Source organism: Achroia grisella, unplaced genomic scaffold (genome assembly GCF_030625045.1).
Source record: "Achroia grisella isolate CSIRO2021 unplaced genomic scaffold, CSIRO_AGI_Agris_v1 utg445, whole genome shotgun sequence".
Lineage (NCBI taxonomy): Eukaryota > Metazoa > Arthropoda > Insecta > Lepidoptera > Pyralidae > Achroia > Achroia grisella.
The window spans coordinates 862,979-884,234 of NW_026712860.1; the positions used below are offsets into that span (position 1 = coordinate 862,979).

The 21,256-nt window shown below is 30.6% G+C and overlaps 1 protein-coding gene across 2 annotated transcripts; it reads left to right on the top strand.

Moving 5' to 3' along the window:
• The first annotated feature begins 9,771 nt into the window (after nucleotides 1–9,771).
• LOC131845012 (uncharacterized) lies at nucleotides 9,772–20,485 on the top strand. Of its 2 annotated transcripts, none has more exons than XM_059194026.1 (3): nucleotides 9,772–10,040; nucleotides 14,777–15,174; nucleotides 19,112–20,485. In XM_059194026.1, exons 1-3 carry the CDS (start codon nucleotides 10,022–10,024, stop codon nucleotides 19,571–19,573), a joined length of 879 nt encoding a protein of 292 aa, XP_059050009.1. In that variant the 5' UTR covers nucleotides 9,772–10,021; the 3' UTR covers nucleotides 19,574–20,485. The 2 variants fall into 2 exon arrangements, with proteins under 2 accessions (XP_059050009.1, XP_059050010.1); XM_059194027.1 differs by lacking the exon at nucleotides 9,772–10,040 and adding an exon at nucleotides 14,579–14,640.
• Nucleotides 20,486–21,256: the final 771 nt, after the last annotated feature.

Below are 21,256 nucleotides of genomic sequence, written 5' to 3' on the forward strand. Positions count from 1 at the left end.
AGGTATATAGCTTTAGTTATTTTTTTAGTTATATTATTGTAATGGACACGCTGATGGTCACTGTATTTAATCTAAATTCGAGTATTTATCTATAGATTTTGATAGCAATAATATTAAGACATGATAAAACTGTATATGTAATTCGCTGAAGCAAAATACAATATTATATTTTTAATAGTTTTTTGTTTGTCATTCCTGCAGTATCTAGATTAAATAGAATATTAGGTCAATTGAAGTCTAAAAGTGATTCAAAATGTATTTTAATCTTCGTATTAGATACTAATACTTAATTAAAATATAAAACAGATACTTAATGTTATAGTCACATTGACTTAGACTAGTAGTAAAGGAAAACATTCATGCCTAATCTGTTTAAAATTTAATAGAACTTAAAATCTTGGAAAAAATTATTCTATTTTCTTCCAATAGACTATGATTTGTCATCATGTTGAGATACTTGAGAATGTATCTTTTACTGTATTTTATGTTGTTCATTTATCTAGATATTTTTATTAAAATATTATAACTTTTAATAACAGCCGAGTTTATTACGAGTCTGAATATTCTTAAATACATATAATAGGCCTACATTAGCGCAGATATATTGATTTGACTTTTTTATTCACAAAGTATCATTTTATACATTTTTATAATTAAAATAAAACCTGATTGTATTAGGTATACGAATACTAAAAATTAATTATATTCCATAGCCGTTTTTATGGTATAAGTATTATGATAATTATAATATGGTATTTTGTTATGAAACAGAAAATATATTTTTAACAACGGTCTGCATTCTGAACTGAGTAGAAAAGAAAATGATGATTTAATATCACTTATAGATACATGATCAATAGAACACTATATAATGTTAGCGGATTCTAGCCAATAATCTCCACTTTGTGAGTCAAATTTGCCCATCAACTTTTATTACGGCTCATACAACGATATAGTCGTGAAAAGGTAAGTAGTAAGTAAAGTAAGTAAGGAAAACAGAGAGACAGACACTTATATAATTTATAATATTAGTATGGATTCGTTTTTAATTATCATAATCGGTGTTATCCGACTACACAGTTTGCCATCCGTGACTTGGTCTGCTTTATTATTTCACCCCAGACTACTTTATATAAAAAAATTAAATATAGCTTATGTCCATCCTCGTTGTACAAAGTACCTCCACGGCAAACATTAAGATAAGTTTAGACATGAAAAGGTACAAAACAGACAGACACACTTTTTCCCATAATATCAGTGCGTATAGTAAACAAATAACTCGAAGCTTCGGGGATACCGCAACGTTTGGTTGAAGTTTTGGTCACTCAGAACGTACTACTTCAAGTAGCAAAATTGATTTCGTAATACAGTATTAAAATCAAAATGTTCTAAGTGTAAAAGAAATTATTGATCAAATCATCTATCATAAAAATAGTAAACATGAAATAGATTGAATTTGGGATTACATTATATTTGCATTATATTTGGTTTACATATACAGACGATAAATTGGTCTATTTACGTAATATATTAATAATAGTTTATTTGTTCCTATAGTTCATTCTAATACTAGATATAAATAAGATGTTATTAGGAATAAAGTAAACTTAAAACCCACTGCATCGATTTGAGAGATTCTTTCACTGTTTTAGAAGTTTATAGATATTAAATTTAAACACCTGACCAAAATCGGATGGATGAAGGTATTAAATAAAGAATACATTTTGTTATTTATCAATTACAGTAATATATGTTAATATTTGAACTATTAATTAGGATGTACAGTGGTTTGCGAAAAAATATTTTTTTGTATTGACAGAAAAAGACTATAGGAAATTGTAAATAAGTATGATCTTTGCAGGGACACGTATGAATTAACTTTACAACACATCACTCACCTCAAGAAACACCTTAAGGTAGCTCAAGCGCATCGCGAATATATGTTAGAACGCAAGTCGGTGAGTAACTATAACAAAACATTGGATCTATACAGAATGTGATCAAGAATCAACTCAGTTATTAGTGACCATAGATTGAACTAATACCACCCAGTTCAAATAGTTGCACTAATTAATTTAAAAATGTCAATAAAATAAAAAATATATATTTTTTGAAGCTTGGTGAGTAATCTTTTAAATCTGTAAGTATGTATTAGAAAATTAAACTTGTCTCATGAATTGCTTACATAGAATCACAGATATATTATAATAGCTCTCATTACGTTTACGAAAGTATAATGCATACCAGGAAATATAGACAGTTTCAAAAGAGTTAGCTATTACACTAATAAAAGCTTACGTAATAATAACAAATTGGTTTTACCTAAATGCCGATTAACAAAATTTTGTAATTCTCTTTACGGTAACTGCGTATATGGCTATACAAAAACTGCCCGAGCCTGTTCTAAATCAGATGTGTGATGATATTTTTTTGTAAATACATACATAATACATATAATAACGCTCAGACCGATACAAACAATCATACTCAAAAATACAAATGTGTACTGTGCTAGGAATCGAAGGTGCGCGTACTAGGAATCGAACCATCGGAAGTTAGGTGGTGTGCTGAACCGTTAAACCCCCGATGCCGTCGTGTTTAGTTTTACCTTTCATTTTTTATTATAGTATGTTGAATCTACGCCCGAAATTGCTAGAAGAAAATGGGAAGAAATGGATTTGGTACAGAGCCATATTGTCATAGTCCTACGGAACTTTTTTCACTTTATGTATTGCCAATACATAAAGTGAATAGACGATGTTAATGTATATAGACGACCCTTGCCACTTATAATCAGGCAGACCTTATTTTTCAAGTTACATAAAAAGAGAAGTCAGTAAAATTTGGGCAAATAAGCATACACAACAATGTCAATAGCAACTTAACAAGTATGTATATCAACGGTAAACAAAATCCCTGTTAACCCATTGAAATCATTGTAGTGAATGCATAACTTTTTTCTTTAAAAATATATTATTGACAAATAGTATTTATGTATACTTTGTTGTAAACAAAGTGCTATAATATTATTTAAAGGAAATGCGATGTTACAATGCACATTGTGCATTGTATCTACAATCAAACATGGCACTAAGGCTGGTATTGATATTTATTACTTTAGTTCAATTCCATTTAGCATATCTTATTTTCATATTATAAATGCGAAAGTTTGTTAGTATGAATAGATGTTTGTTACTCCTTCACGTAAAAAGTACTGAACGAATTTCAATGAAACTTTCAGTAATGTAGCTTATACATCTTAATAGCTAAAAATATGAAGCGGGCGAAACCGTGGGCATAGCTAATAATTGTATATTTTATCAATATATTATATACATTATATAATTTATAAGAGGATGAATTAAAAACATTCGTATAAGCTACTTATCGCAAAATTAAACTTTGCATTTTCTTAAAATAAATAACAAAGTCAAAAAGATAAACAAATATTTTGTAAATAAATTCATATTTATTTCAAGGATTTCAGAACAGTGTATTTTGTGTAACTCAATAAAATTTAATATTCACTAAATAATTCTTAGAATCTTCTTTTGATACCTATAAATATTACATCATTTTTATAAATCAATCAACGCCGTTCATAGCTATCAACAAAAAATCAACATAATAATATTGACACGATACCGAATCAAAGGTATATTGATATCGGTTTTCATATGCCTCCAGAATCCGGTACTGAAACACATGTATTTATTTGAACAAGCGATTGCGTAAGAGCATATGCCCATTTACGTCCTAATCGCGCGCGACGTCGCATTTATGACGTACCGACGGGCCCTGCAAATAATCAGATTTTGGTAGGCATCCTTTATCATCGCTTGCATAAAAGCGAAGGAAAAACGTTCAGGACGCACATTACATGTAACGCGGCCACTTGAGCGTATCCGCCCGATCCGATATTAGTTCGGAACGCGATCGCGCAGCACTTACGTTTCATTTATGAATTTACAATATATTATGCGTTCCATTTTTAAATGTTTGCGAATTCTAAATATAAACATTATTAATAATTTATGTTCGTGGTGACAGTGACTTGTTAAATTTAATGTGAAACTTTTTTCTAATACCAAAGATTTATTATTATTCTTTATCTGTGATAATATAGTAAAACAAAACATAAAATGGTAGACAGGAACATTTGCTGTGGATATTCCTCAAAGAGGAATAGATTAAAATATTCTACTCATGGTGAGTACAGTGTTTTAAATGTCAATGTGCAGGTTGTTGATTACTATAATTTTCTGCTATCGCGTGATGTGATCTCGAGATTACAATATATTATTATATATTCAAATTATTTAAAATATCCAAAGAAGATTTCTGGGAAAGTATCTGTCAGAAATATTCCTCTCTTTCTAACATTTGAACCGATATTGATTATTATTACAAATACATATCATACGAGTAAAACTTTAATAAAGTTAGTTTAAAACTTATCTTCATATCTACATTAATTTTGTTATTTAATAAAATTAATTTGTTGAATATTTAGCACATTTATACGTAGCTTTGGTTGTTTCCCATTCTCATAGGTGTTTAGTTTTATAATAGTAACAACAAATAAAATTTATGCCATATATTTTGGAATATATACATACCTTTTATTTAGTTCATGCAGACAGGATTGGGGACTGAACCTAGTATTATAAAGCTCTTCTCCTCGCGTTTCGATTATAATAGAAAACCGATCCGCAAATCGGCAAAATATTTTTAAAATGCATTTATATTATTAAGCACATATGGGACAAAGCTAATACGATTACTTTTTCAAAATAAATATAGATAATTTTATCGGTCATATTAAGATGATTGAACTTGCAGTATAGGTTCACTTGTTATCATTTTGAAAGTAATCGCATCGATAACAAACTACCTGTAACAAGTATGCATTTCATCGAATACACAATTCACTTCTAATTCCGATTTAAATCCCAGTTAGAATTTAGTTCAATCACCTTCATACAACTACATAATAAATAGGTATACTTTTATAATATATACCAGTTTAGTACTTTTATGCAATAGTATTTTTACGGCGAAGCGTTTCTATGACTACGTAATATAATAATAGTAACCAAAGACAACTAACACACTATCTGACAATAACATAAGCTCTACTAAGTTTTGGAACACTGATATTAATAATTAAATACTTTTTTTATAAATATACAGAAAATATCCAGACCAATACAGACAATCATATTCATAAATACAAATATTTGTATCGTGACAGGTATCGCGACCCAAATATTTCAGTCAGAGATCAATAACCGCGACCATTGACGTAAAGTGGTTAAATAATATCCAAGTCAAAAAAAATAATATCTTTTAAGTTCGTTTTATGCTATCATAAATTTAAAAAAAACTTACCATGACTAAAAAACTACAGACTATTACACTTCATGATAAAGAAAAAGTTAATTCCTAATATCATTTTTATTGAAATACTTTTCTCTAAAATTATTCATTTTAATCAGTAAACAAGTATAAATAATTTTTGAAACCGATATCTAAAAAGTTCGCATCTGCATAAACATCTCAATTTTTACGAATTAAGTAGTAATTCATTTGTATTTTTATGACATTTATGTGAAATAATTTTTACATTAATCATAGTATTGACAAAATATATTTTTTTTTGTACCTATATATTTGTAAGATGGAAAGACAAACATGATGACAGCCACCTAATGAAAAGTAATAATTATGCACAATGTGGCGCATATGGCAACCCTCATGCATTTCTATTCTAGAGCACTCAAAATATATTAATGAGTTAAAAAATTGCATCGAAGCTTACAATACCGCCTATGATTTATATAGTATTGTAAACGTTTATACTTAGTGAAATATAAAGTATACTATATACTCGTATACATACTCTTATATAATATATTATGAGTTTGTACTATTATAGTAGGTACAGTTATTTACCAAAACAAAAATTATATATGAATAAGAAATACTAGTAATTTATGCTTAAAGTTAACGTAAATTAACATAATGTTTAGGGATTTTACCCTACATTATTAAACCTAGTCTTAGGCGAATATATATAAGGTTTTCCCACAATAAAAAGAATGATATTTTTTAATACTAATTTTGTATATTTTATATTATATATTGTAAATTATATAATATTAATGTACGATTTCAGTTGCTTACTGCGCTAACAAAATATATATTTTTACTTTACTGCAGTAAGCGACTCCAAGTGAAGCTGGCCTGCGGATAACCTTAATCTTTACTTAAAGGGGTTAAAGGTGTACCAAATACACTGGCTCTTTCGAATCACACACAGACAGTGTGATTTATATTGTGGCTTGTGAACAATGCCATTGGCAAACAGACTCTAGTGGCTAGTCACTGTCGCGGAAGCATAAGTTTACGGTTAACTTAAATTAGCTGCTGAAACTATGTTTGTAAAGGAATTTATGAGTTGGAATTGCTTTTGAAATTTAAAATTGGAATTACTGTGAAGGATTCAAAATTCCTTAGTTTTAAGAAACTGATTCTTAAAAACATATTATAAAATTTAAATTTGGACTTTGTTAAACAGATTCTAAAACTTTTTCTAAATACTTTTTGCATTAATTGAATTATTGATCCAGATGGGAGTATATTATAATGCAATATCTAATGAGTTACTTAAAACACAGCATATTGTTGTTTTACATTTTATCTATCATTGTAGTATAAGCATATATATATATATAAAGATAAAATCTAAACCCACTTATGACCTCTTAATCGATTCGACTATGACACACATTTTACTAGCTGTGCACGCGACTTCATCGGCGTGACTAGACATAATTTTGTCTTTCACCACTCCAAATATTATGTAAAGTCACACAATTTATTGAGATGAACAAATAACTCACTTTACAATAATAATTCTGAGGGTAGCGAGGATTCCTAATATTTCATCATGGTCTAAGCCTTCATCCCTTTATTTGGAGTTGGCAATGTATGTCATATAAGGTTTCTTAATATTTATAAAGAAAAAAATATATAATTAAACATTTATTTCTTCACCATAACAGTACAAGTAAAAATATATATTTCGAAATAACATGACAAAAAATACAATGAAAATAAACATGATAATAGAGCAACACTTCGCCTAATGATCACCTGGCCATGCTACCGGCAACAATATTAGTATACAGATTGAAACTGTAAAAAGATCAATTGCCAACAATTCTATCAGCGAATGAGTAATAGTGAACTTAATGGTAACATGACTCCAACTTTGTAGGCTTTCATACACCTACGTATTATAATCCGTGAAAATTCGGGAAACACTGTGACTCAACGATGAGACATCCATCGGAAAAGCCTTAGCATATCATTGAATACACATTTTCATAAAAAATCACTCACCGTTGAGAACTATGTCATTATGTCACATAATTAGATGGGAATCTCCTGAGTGCACGAGAAAAAAGATCAATAATTCAGTACACTAATTACGTATTATTGTCTCAATCAATCTTCATAATGGTTTCTATTTATTGAACTAAGATTGTAATAGAATAATTCTCTTCTTGCTAGGTAATTAAATATTCAGTTGTACTTCTGTTAGAAACGCACTACAGTCGTCTAACCTGTCTGTTCATTTGTCACGTACTTATATAGTAAAGTATGAAATTAATAAAAAAATTCAAAACATTTTTGATCACAATTATTTTGAACCATAAAGTTCAAAGTATGAATTAGATAAATTCATACTTGAACGAAATAAAATACTTTTGTACCATTACATTTTAAGTGTATGGTGATCTATAATATATGGCGAGGTATAAGTGAAGAATCATTATAATAATCTTAGGGTGTTTACACAACAACGAAATTAGGTTACTTAGCCCATCATGGTGAATTCACTAGGAATCGACAATAATGATTTTTAAGTGCGATCACGTTAAGATTGTAAATAAAGCGTATGGTACTAATTAATAACAATCCTTCTCTAGTAGCAAAGGTAAATTATCTGTACCCTCTGTAAATTTAATAAAAAAATAGTAAGAAGGTATGCAGAGGCTTTGTGTTTAACAGGAGGGATAGGATTTTAATAAAGAGGTATAAGTGCCCAATTTACAATTTTCACGTGTGTTACACTCGTATAACCATTTTAAAGTTCAATCTGCTCAATTATTGTGAATCCATATGAATGACCTATGTCTACTTAAAACAAAAGAATACTCCGGTATTCGGGAAATATTAATCATGGGCATAATAATCTTTTATTGACAGTATCAATAAACAGGCGAGTACAATGGCATGGCTTGTTAGCGGCGGAACAAAAAACGTGTCAATGTAAATACTCGACTTGCTAGTTCAAATGTTTATACCATTAACCACATGCCAGATAAGTTCTCTAAATGGGGATTTGGTAGTGAGCAGTATACTAAGTGTGTTGTTTGGTATTGTTATATCACTAAAGGATTATGATCAAAATACCTTTCCGTATGATCCTCAAGTATCTATGTCAGTGTCAGAACCCAACGTCTTTCTCAGACATTTTTTAGCTCGGTTTGCTTAGTGTTCAATATTATTTTTTTTAACTTGTTTGGTCGTGACGGACCTGATTCACACTGTGAAGTGAAATCGAAAGTAGTTTTCAAGTATTCGATATAGGCTCGTTTTGGGCACATCGCTGTCGATATATTAACATCTTTATTAATTATTAAATGTTTAGGTAATTTAAGATTTATCTTATTTAATTCATATAATTTAACAATAGATAAAGCATATTTTATCTCGAGAATGTGTGACTAATATTTTCTTATATATATTTATGTATATATATACTTTATTCTAAAACTAGAACAATGAGGTTTAGTAATAATAACTTGGTTTACCCATTACGCAAATAACTGAGTGTAATATTACCTAATGCACATATAAAATTTGTAGTAATTAATATCACAAAATCTTTTTTTCCTTTCAGTTCCTCGCCTAGTACACATTAAAATAATATAAAACTAATAGTATAAATTGGCATCTTATATTATTTCACTTAATAGATTCACGTGACGTGTGAAGGCGTGCGACACCACGCAACTATAATGTCCGATAAAAACTCACTTTAGGATAGACTCATCGATGATTCATCGGCGGGTCTCAACGAATAAATGTTCATTTATACAAGATACGGTTAGTGAATGGCGCGGAGAGGAATGTTAATACATTTTTAACAATATTGCAAGATCTTAATTCAAATATTATATTTTAGATTAGATAAATAATGCATTAGTAAGTGCTCACTTTGTTTTTGTCTGCGCATCATATTACATTTTTGTTAGCGTGGTTAGTTTTATGAAGCATGTGTAAAAAAAAATTTTAAAACACTTATTTTAATTAAATTTCTCTTAAATCGAATTTTAAATATAATATTCCAAATTAGACTTCTAATCACGAAATACCAACTTACTATAATAGATGTACATAATAAATTACATATTGAACATGTGCATAAATTCTATATGAATGATTCAATTAAATATATTTACCTACATAGGTAAATATTACGGTGTTACCGGTAATATTCTATTAATGTTACAATATAACTTAGAGGTGACATAATGTGAAATACCATGAAACAATTTTACCTCAAAATGTATCTCAATGACGTCTCCGAGCGGGCCATCGTTCGCTTTCCGGCGGGCGGGTAAGGGTTTTCGCAGTATTTGACCGGCTATTTCATGTACTGTGCCGCATTTCGGTGCCCATTCAGCGAGTGGAGGCTGCTCGCGCGCCAGTCTCAAACGCTCTTTGCACCACGACGGTGACACACGACCGATTCGAGCGAACTCATAATAGTTCCATATTTAAATACAAAGTGTTCCATTTATAAATTTGTGTTCCGTTTAATTTTCCGCGAGTGTTTCCAGTGCACCTGAAGTTCATAGATACGATTTCCACTTTGGCAAATCGGGAATTTAAAAGTTCGGATGAACATGGACTTGCGCAAAGGATCTACATCAATGCGTTGTTCATGGATGTCTTTTTAGCTGGTGTGTGCTATTTGTTTTTATTTTTTATACCTACCGACGGTATTACGAAATTATATTAATTATATGGTAGGTACATGGAATTGCATAAGTGATCCCGCATCTATTCTAATTTACCATATTTAAATCAAACTTAAAAGGAATGTAGAAAAGTACTTCCATAACTAATACGTTTATTTATAAAAATTGATAGTGATACTAAACATTGGTTACCTAATTGAGGAAGACCAATATAATTAACAGTATAAATGTTATTTTTCATTAGTATATCATTTCCTTCCCTCATTGAGTGCGAATTACCTTAGGTACTTATTCATAAATTTACCACTAGAGGGCGGGCAAATAATGAAAGAAGGAAACTAGCAACTAGAATAACGTATTGATATGTTACATACATTTTATCTATATGAATTATGTTGTACCTGAAATGGTTTAAGTATAATGATCGTACGTCTTTAAATATATAGAAATATGAAGCAGAATATATCCATAACATCTAAATTATTAAAATATAGTAATTAGACTATAATATAAAATAATTACTTAATAGATTCATTCTTATAATTCAGTGTTCCACACTACTGTCTTCAGTAGGACATAAGTTATGATTGAACGGGGTGGACTTTACAGAGTCTGTCGTAAGTTATTATATATTACGTCTCGATACTATTATTAAATATATTTAACTCTATTTTAACAAATCAATCATAATTTAAAAATAACCTTACCAACTTGATGGTTAAACCTACCTAAATATATTACGTGCAAGTCTTTTGTGTAAAGATCCTTTTAACACCTTGACACCTCCAAGAACTTGCGTAAACATTATAAAGTTTCAAGTAACTGCTTTTTCTTGTAATTTTCATCTGGATTATTAAAACTGCAAACGAATTGTTTATTTATATGCAAAAAAGAACATTTTGAACACAACACCAAAAAAATGTTGAACATTTGAATAAATTTAGAAACGTTTTATTGTACATCTTCAAGTCTTAAAATTTTAAGTTACTTATAGGTAAGTACATTTATTGCATATAAGTCACATCTGTCTTTGTTATTCAAATCTATGCACAAGCGAATTCAATTGATCATTTTTGGAAGAGAACAATACATATTAAGAAAGAACTCGGTATCGCCTAGACAGCGAATCGTGTGGGAATGATCAACATTCGCCGTCGGTAATCGATCAAAGACATTTTTCGCTGAAGTCCGACCCGCTATGTCATCCAATACTTTATTTTAGTTTTAGAATTCAAAACATTCGATTACCTCGCTCGCTTTCTTTTTTGGTGATGTTAATTATTTAATTCATCTCAGACTGTTTATGTTATACGTCTATTAGTATTGATTTACATAAATGAACTATAATCTCCATGTTCGAATAATGGTTCGTGACAAATTAAGGTACTATAAAATAATATTCAAATTTTAATTACTTTGTAATGACTCTTTTGTGTTTGTTGTAAATGCGAACATAGGTTAGATAAAATTATTCATTAATAATCATTAATTCAATAAATCACACATTTAAAATGATATTTTCAAGTTCTTAGATATTTCTACCATTAAGTAAAAATGCGCAATAGTTGCGTTTTCGTCTAAATATAACTTGAGTCGATTGAGTCAACAAGCGCCACCACGAATGTAATAGTTTTAAATATTAACATTGGTTGATAGAGAGAAACGCGTGAAGATCAGTCTTATGAGACTAGCATTGTATCCTATAGGAAACAATGCTAGCTAGGAAGCCAATAGTCCTTATTACTAATGTATCCTTCTTCCACATAGTATATCTTTACTCATAAATACGAATTACTAATAGGCTATATAATTTGTATAAACTATAGTGTATAATATGTCTCACGTAAACGGTAACCGTCGTCTATGTACATGAACGTCACTACGAATATCATGTTATGATATGACACCCGTGATATAACTCATGTCTTGCCTTTACTAGCACTACATTAGGAGAACTGTGGTCACCTAAATAGATAATACGGTATCCACGCAGACTAAAGTCAACCTCGGTGAAACTAATTTTTCAATTAAACTTTTACCTACCAGAAAAACATTTTTAAAATTCGAAATATGAAAATGTACCCTGCGATAAGCATTAGGAAAACCCCGTGATGAGTAAATCACTTCATGCATACCACATTAAATATAACAATTAGATGTCGATAACATTGTATGCTGTTAACTCCATCGACAATAGATTATAGAATGAAAACTAACCAACACAGCCGACAGTAGATGTCCAGTGCACCAAACTTATGTACGCGACAGTTTTCACCTATACATGGTAATGCTGTATTTACATGGCATACATTATATTGTCAACGACACGAATTGACCTAATGAATCACTGACCATTTTCCGACAATTATCCTTAAGTGACGTAATGACATCTTGTTAAACCTCTCTGTACTATCATTTACGTCATATTTTATGTAATTGATATTATCAAACACATTGCGATTTTTATACCAAAAGAAATGTGAGCAGTAGGTTAGCAGAAAAAATGCCTGGAGACTCTATAGACATTGTATGTAGTAAGTACCCATGCAGACGGCGTGGATACCTCTCTCTCCCATTTGTCTGTATAGTAGCTCTTTGTAAACTGTTACAGTTTTTTTTTCCCCTTTTATTTGTTTCACCGTTTTTTTTTTTTAATGTATATATTTTGATTTATTTTGAATCTTAGGCTCCCGCTGCGATTTGATACAGGGGAAGTCTTTGGAAGATAAAATAGTAATGAAATTACAGGGTGCGAAAGCATCTTAGACTTTCGGAATTGCAGTGCACATGGTAAAATACAGTGACGTCCAAATTACCTACCTACCTAATTTTCTATATTATGTGGAGATATCTATTACAAAATAACCTATACTATAAACGTCACAACTCTGAAGTTTTTATAAATTAAATATTTATTACTTTGTCACATTTATTAGTTGTAACATGTACACTCCTGTAACACACTGTTCTTTTTAAAAATGGAAAATTTTACCACACTACTTGGGCGACATACCACTGCATTGAACACATTCTTTTATCTTGAATAAATAATTGTTTAAATAAATATACTAACTTTCACGGCGGTCACAAAACGGCTGCTATAAAACAAAACGCGTTAACTTTATTGCCTTTTATTACCTGCTATTGACAGTTAAAAATAGTAAATACGCAATGAAAGGGTAACTTTCTAGGTTTTAGCATTCGCGCGGACAAAGACCACCGTTGCAAAGTCGGTGGTGCTTCCACCATTTAAAGTTTGAAACGTCGCACAGAATTGCCAGGCAGCGTTCGTACATAAAATATGTTTTATGGCCACGGCGCAAAACATCAAACCCTTCAATAACAGTCAAACATTAAATCGAAAACAAGTTATTTTTCCGAACAAATGGGCATCACGTTTTCAAATAATACTTTTTCGAGACTTACAAACATGCCTACAAGTAATAGTAAATACTATATAGTATTTAAAATTAATAAAAGGAAATCATTAAATTGTATAAAACTTAGCAACAAGCGTGCATCTCAAAAGTGTTGCATTTTGTGTTACCACACAAAACAAAACAAAAGTATTTACATCACAATGATGATTTTATAGCTTTCTTAATTATTTATTTTGGACCGATTTTTCCATTACAAGCATATTAAGTATCAATAAAGATAATATTTCCAAGAAATAGTTACACATATAAAATGAATCAATTTTTTCGTTTCACCTAGTAGTTTTTAACGTACATTATGAATTGTGTAGGTAAATATATACGTTTAACGGCAAACTTTCTGTTCAAATTTGATAGTAACCGCTATCAAGTCTTAATTTGTACTTTTATTTTAATTTTAATAATGAAATGATAAGGAGTGCGTGAAAATAGTTACGATCGAGTCTCTTTCGGTAAAAACACACTTCCATCGCGCGATCCCATCTGCATCTAATGGTGACTGAGAAAGTCGTAGATGTAGATTGAACAAGAAGCCGTACACATACGTGAGTAGTGCTGCATTTACGATAATCACGGAGCTTATTATTTTTTATGTGAGTCCCGGTAACTCCCGGCACTTAATAGGAATGCACTCGTTTGCGGGAGCACAGCGAGCACTTGAAGTAACGAGTTTTTTAACAGTAACATATTACGGGACGAATGATTGATATTCGTGAGTCCGTTTTTACCTTGGCCAAATGTAATGTGGAATATAATCATTATATACCAAATAATGACATATTCTCTGTTCGTAATAAAGAGCCTTACATATTATAACTATATAAAAAAACTATTAATACCACTCCCAATAATGTAAATTAAATTCCCCAGCCATATAAATAATCGGTCAAGTATTACAAAGCAATCAATTATTTTGTAACAAATTTAATTAATCGCAGCGGAAGAAATGTTATCATTATCGGAGACGTTGAAGTCCTTACTTCCTTTGTTTATATTACCTACTAGTATATACAAGATTTTGCACGAGTCCCGTATCTCGTCGCATATATATATTTGCTGAACTCACCACCCGTTATCAGTTCGTTTCAATTTCTTAATAGGATAACACCTACATTATCACCCTAATAGTGATAACAGCATGACATGTAATTATCTGGTATTCCCTTGATATTTATTATTTTATCGCAATGCCTTCAATAATTCAGTATTGGTCTAACATTTATCAGTGTCGGTACGTAGTGAAAAATGTGACTAGTGGTAACAGTGTTGTTTTGTTTACAGGTTTTTCGAAAAAGCTGTTGGTAGCTACGTGTATACTAGCAATAATAATGTGCCTGACGCAATCCGAAGCTGCTTCAATAGCGCATAAAAGACATGGAAGGTCGCAAGATAATATGACAAAATTAACCAAAGAACAAACGCTAGAACAGCCCGAAATTCATGCAAAGCATAAGAGGCGACATCAGAGGCTAAATAAGATGTACGTGTCAAAAATGGACAATATTGTTCGTAAATTAGAACATACATTAGTTGACTTCAAGAAACATTGGCGCAATTTAAATGAATCTAACATATATAGAAACAGCACTAAGATTAGACTGCCACATACAAACTTCACTGAAATTCTGTTCCGTCTAAAACATCAAAACAAATCTCAATCATCATTTGCGGAACGTAGAGTGAGTATATATTTTGTAACCAATTCCATCTAAAGAGAACTTTTCTTTCTTTCTAATAGTTACAGTAGATGATGTCATTAAACTTAATACTGACGTGCTATTATATATAAAAAAAAAATTATGGTAATTGGAGTATTCAAATTGTCATCCGAGCTAGATCTTTTTGTCCACATCCAACTTGTTTTGACATGTTTAAAAATTCTTTTGTGACGCAATAGTTGAATATTAATACACCTCCATTGACTCATTCATTAATATTAACAAAATACATATATCATTATGCAATATTATTGATAAGAACGCTTCCTTAACTTTAATAAGTGGACTAAACACTATAATCACTACGGTCGATCACTTTGCCTCTCAAGGTGTAGGTACTGGTTCGGCCCATCGTTTTTTCTTCTTCATTGTTTTTGTGTGATATTTTTAATTTATTTTTTCTTTATTTAAAACAAAAGATCTGCGTGCATTAACTGTGCAGTCTTCGCCGTAGCAACATAAATGAGGTTTGGCCGGACCAAATTACACGCGGACAGCCTTTGTAAGACGTTTATTTACTTCACATTGTACTTAAGGGCAATAACTAGTACGGCAAACCCTTAATTATCAGTGCCGCTCTCCGTTTGCAAAATTGACGTGGTTTTAAGTATTTTATAAAGCGCCACGCCTACGCAAAGTTATATTAAGTACTTACCTACATCAAGTTAGCTAGGCGTATAAACGCCTACTACTTGAATGTGATTTAAACATAAAAAATATTTTTTATATGTAATTTCTAAAAGCTTCGCCCTTCATTAATTGAGCTTAATTGTAAAGAAACTATAGATATCAATGCAGAATGAATTAATTTTAAATTGAATTAGCCACAGGGAGAGTACAGTAAAGTACCTACTCATAAATTAAACAATTGGTGGCTGTCATCGCGTGCCATCTTTTAATTAGGTAAATTTAGTACCTATTTATGGAAGGAACCACAGAAAGCAACAAGTTAAATGTTTCATGGAAATTTGCATAGATTGGCACTGCTCGATTTCGCCTTACACACGCGATCCCGACCATCGCCCGACGCCGTTTATGCATATTATTTGGCACAGTTAATAAAAAAAATTACACGATCCCATACTTCCATTGTGATCAATACTAATTGTATTCAAAATCAACAATTGTTTTCTAAGAGCTCCATATACCCAGATATAGCTAATGTTTAACGGCTCAACAAAATCTCTATATTTACTGAAGGAACACATCTGGACCACGATACTTTCTATTACGTATTCATATTGAACACCCACTAATTAGTACACAAAACTTAATGCGAGACAATAAATATGTGTGTATTTAAAGTGTCCGGTGTCCTTAGATATTACGAGACCGCTTGCTGTAGCGGGACATGCACTAAATTATTTTCTAACACAACAGTGCCGAGTCGTGTAGTACCCACAGCAATGAATATTGAACACTTCTTGCATACGCTAAGACAGTTCGTCAATGTACGGCCACTTAAGAAATTCAAATATTTGACATTGGGCAAAGGAAAGCGTTAGAATTCAAGTGATCTCAGCTTCGCTCCGACTTAAGTTGACTTACGAACAATTCAAAAATTAAATATACTACTCAAATGAGTCGTTAAAACATAAGGCTCGACAAAAGAATAACATGGACCTAATATCAACTAATTTTGTTTGAGTAATATTGGTAAATAATAATTGACTAATAATAAATCCTTTAGCTAATCTAAAGAAATTACAAGCGGTATTTAATATAATTCCAATGTATGTATATCCTTTCGTTTCTCTACTACAATACATTTTTTTTGCATACTCGCCGATATCCGGTACTCTAAGGTTTCCAATGAGAATATCGCAAATTCGATCTATGGTCAGTCGACAAAAATAGAATTATGACCCACGTTGGAATACAAACAGTGACGTACGTATATTATATTATTAGTATATTAGTGTTTACCACTGTTTCACTATTTATAAATATCACAAATGGACTTTTGTAATAGTATGTAACTACTGACATAGTATAGTAGAAGAAATATAAAAATAAGTAGAGGTTGGTTGGACTGACTTTAACTTATTGCACGTAATATCATATTTACTTATGACTTTTGGTATTATAGCTATTATAAATAAAAATAATTATAATATATATATAAATATAGATTTTTCAGTATTAGAATAAAGGGCTGACTTGCTTTTAGATAAGTATATAAGTAAGGCGGTGTGCTTTCACGTTGACAAGAGTTCTAACTTAAGCGGTCGCCCGTACTTGTTCACGTTAGTGTTTGCTCAGTATTTACGATTTAACAAAACAACACGAAATGTTAAAAACACATTATTTGTCCAAGTGAGACGAATGTGAACTTACGATTCCGGAGTGGAGGCATTTGTCTCCAACACGTTTCACAGGTTAAGCTTAGGTATTTAAAACGTGTGTGCGGTTCATTGTCGGGTTTTCAGCTTTTATACTTAACCATATTTGCTCACAAGCCCCGCTTTTATTGTAGTACCCATATTTCTGCGTCTTCTCGCGTCGAGGGAAAACATGCAATAGTTTTATGAACCATAAAATCAACGATTAATTTTCATGTAATAGCTTTATGACAATGTGATATAATATAAAATCTGAGCGATGACACAACATATCAAATCGATCGGCTCCGTTACATGTGTATTGTTGTGAATCATTAAATAATATTAATTAAAATTGTAAAGGAAGTTCGCGCTAAAGCCGATCGCAGACGTCGCGAAATTAATGAACTCCTGACCATTATATTAATTCCGGGAACAGTGACTGTTCACATCAATGAGATGATTTCATTCAATATTCATTATAATAAGATTGAACTGAAATATTACTCAGAGTATAGTAATGACCATATGTTTCAGGTATTACTGTGAATACAAGTTTAGTTTAGTGACACAGTTGAAATAATAATATATTCACTATATATTTTTTTGTCAATTTAGATTAAATTAAGCCAAGCATATAGACAACATTACATAGTGTGGTGAAACACCTAAATTTTATGATGATTTATTGCATAAGATATATGATACAATATAGGACAGTAATATATATATTAAGGTCTTAAGGAGTCAATCCAGTTTATGTGAAGTTTTGTGTTGTAATTATTTTCATGTCATATAAATTTTTGCTCCATATTTACCATTAAAATATAATGTTATAAAAATAATATGATTAACATCTCTGTTTCTATTCTTCATATAAGATACACTCTACTTGTATTCCGATTGCTAATAGATTGTTGACTTATTACGTAAGATTGTAAGTTTTAAATTGAATTACAAGTACTGTTGATTTGTTAAAGTATAGTCTAGTAGCGATTGGATTGAAAACCTAAATGACTAAGCTATAACATCAGCACGAGGGAGCCGGAGTTAGATTATTGGCCTAATACCTACTGAATATAGCCTCGACACAAATGGCATGTGCAGTAAACTACGATTAAACGCACTCGATTAAATTTATCCACATCCCAGATTCTGCAGTGACATCAATAGAGTTAATAACATTAGTAATACTAATATTGCAAAAAGTATAGGAACACTTATCGTTAAAATTAATTGTCATAATTAGTGTTCAGTCTTTATTGAACGTTATGTAAACCTCTCTTTTCCTCTGCCAACGATTCCTATTCACTAATATTATTGCATAAATCTAATATGTACGTAAGAATTCTCATTCATACAATAATAACATTATCAATCCAAGCATACCACATTTTCCTGTTAATGAACGTTGTTATATTACTCCGACAATGATTATTAGGACATCTTGCTTTATGCTATTCGCAGTCCTATAATACTCTACAATTTGGTATACAATGTTAACAATTTTCAGCAGTTGTAATCCAAAACCAATATTACTAAATTTAATTATTAACGTTTGCTTTCTTTTGTTACAGTTTAAATATCTGATACCGAAGCTATACAAATCGTTGATGAGCTACTACGCGATCTTAGAATTCTTATCCAATATAGAAACAACGGCAGTTAACGTAGACTTCGGCAGATACTTGGACAAACGGAAGAAATCATTTCCTGAAATCACCAATAATTTATATAGTACTATGGAAGAGATCAGAATCGATTTGGAAAATGTCAGTATGATAGCACCAGTGAAAGACAACAAGGCTTATTTAAAAGACTTAAAACATGTAGTCGATGAAGGCGAGTGTTATAAATACGATGTAACAGTATTTAAACGTTATGACAAGTTTTTGAATGGGTGGTTCTGTGTTATGACCAATTCTAAAAACAGAACTATAAAACAAAACAAGAAGTGTGCAAGATTCCAAACCAATCAAAAAAAGAGAAGGCAACACTGGAGACAGAAGATAAGAAAGCGTAGGGAAAGACGCTATTAGCTGGATGAAATATTGAATATTCGATTAAATTAATATTTTTGTACTTATTTATTGGCTAAGCTCTCTTAGTTACATGAAATGTCACTGAGTTGTCATTTCTAAATGTATAACCATACGCTATTTCGTTAAATAAGTATTGGGTACATTTTCTGTGATATTTAGTAATTTTATTGAATAATCTTTAATTTATTGATTAGCTTCTAAGACTTTTTAGTTCCTTTAAACATTTCCACGTCATCTCTCTATTTGTAGTTTGACGTATTATTGTAATATTTTTTAATTTATTTGAATTTAACTTTCAAATTTATGTATTCTGTAACTAGTTGTGAATCCTGATGTAAATATGTATGTTTTTAAAAAACATTTGTGAATTACTTATGAGTATGCTGTTTAACTTCTTGTTGTAAAGTATTATTAGTAGGCATATTGATATGCCGTTATAGCCAAGAAAGACTTTTAGCGTATTTATTTATGTACCTTCTATTTAAAGTTTTAGTATATAAATCGGGACTGTAAAAAATACTGCAAACATAATATCTCTATTTAAGTATTTATATAGATTAGTTTGTTAAATATGCCTTGCATTTCCAATATTCTCTTATAATTTCTCTTCTTTCGCTATTCTAATATCTTTGGTCTATAATATTCTAAATATTTCTTTAAAACAAAAGGTTCCTTTAGATTTGAATCTCGATGTTGTGTTTGCAGTAGAATCTTACACCCTTGTTTCTATGAATTGTGCCGTTAGATTAAGAATAGCTTCTTAAAAGAAAATGAACTGATAGGTACCATGTGGACATTACCGAACAATGTTGTATACTATGTATGTGATTATTTACATAATTTTTTGTAACGCCAATTTTATTTGCCTTGACAAATATGTGACACGTTTTGTTCAGGGAATAAAATACAATTATGCCATTTATTCCGATGTATTATTTTACTATCCCTGATCATTCATTGAAAGGTTGTAGCTTATGTTAGAAATTTAGGTATATATAAATAAGTAAATGTAGAGAAATATTAACAATTAGATAGAGGGGCTTTGTGAACGAAATTTATCGCAAGTAAATAAAAATAAATGGAATAGAAAAACATTCGACCCCAATTACATTGAAATTTTCCCACAACAAACTCATATTATTAATACAAAATTAATAGAGGGGCAAGAGGATATAATAGAGAGATCCATATCAATTGCAAAAAATAATATTAATGTTTATGTAGAATTAGGAAAGGTAGTATATCCCACAACATACATTAGAAATGAGAACTTCCTTGTTATGGTAAGTTACAAAAGTAGTAATATAACATTTTTTTTACTAAGACGTCAACTTTCTTATTCTGTAATTTCACTGTCTAATCTGCATCATAAATCTGAAATAGCTTAGAATCATAAGTAAAGACCACTTATGCTGCTAATTAAGAGCCTACACACGACACGAACATCAGGGACAATATCGTAGCAGTCACTGTATCTGGATGCCTCTTGTGTAGCGAGCCAATATCTCATAGCATGTCCTTGAGCCAATTTTACCTTTGCTGAGATATTGCCCCTTTTTTAATAATGTGTGTAAGTCGTTTTATTATAATCAAAATATATCGCACTATGAATAAGTAAGTAACATATATCATAATAGTTTCACATTATGCACAGTAAATACTTTTTAATAGTATATATCT

Excerpts from the sequence above, each read along its gene's own strand:
- LOC131845012 (XM_059194026.1), top strand. Across the intron at positions 15,175-19,111 it reads CATCATTTGCGGAACGTAGA|TTTAAATATCTGATACCGAA; the intron begins GTGAGTATATAT and ends CTTTTGTTACAG.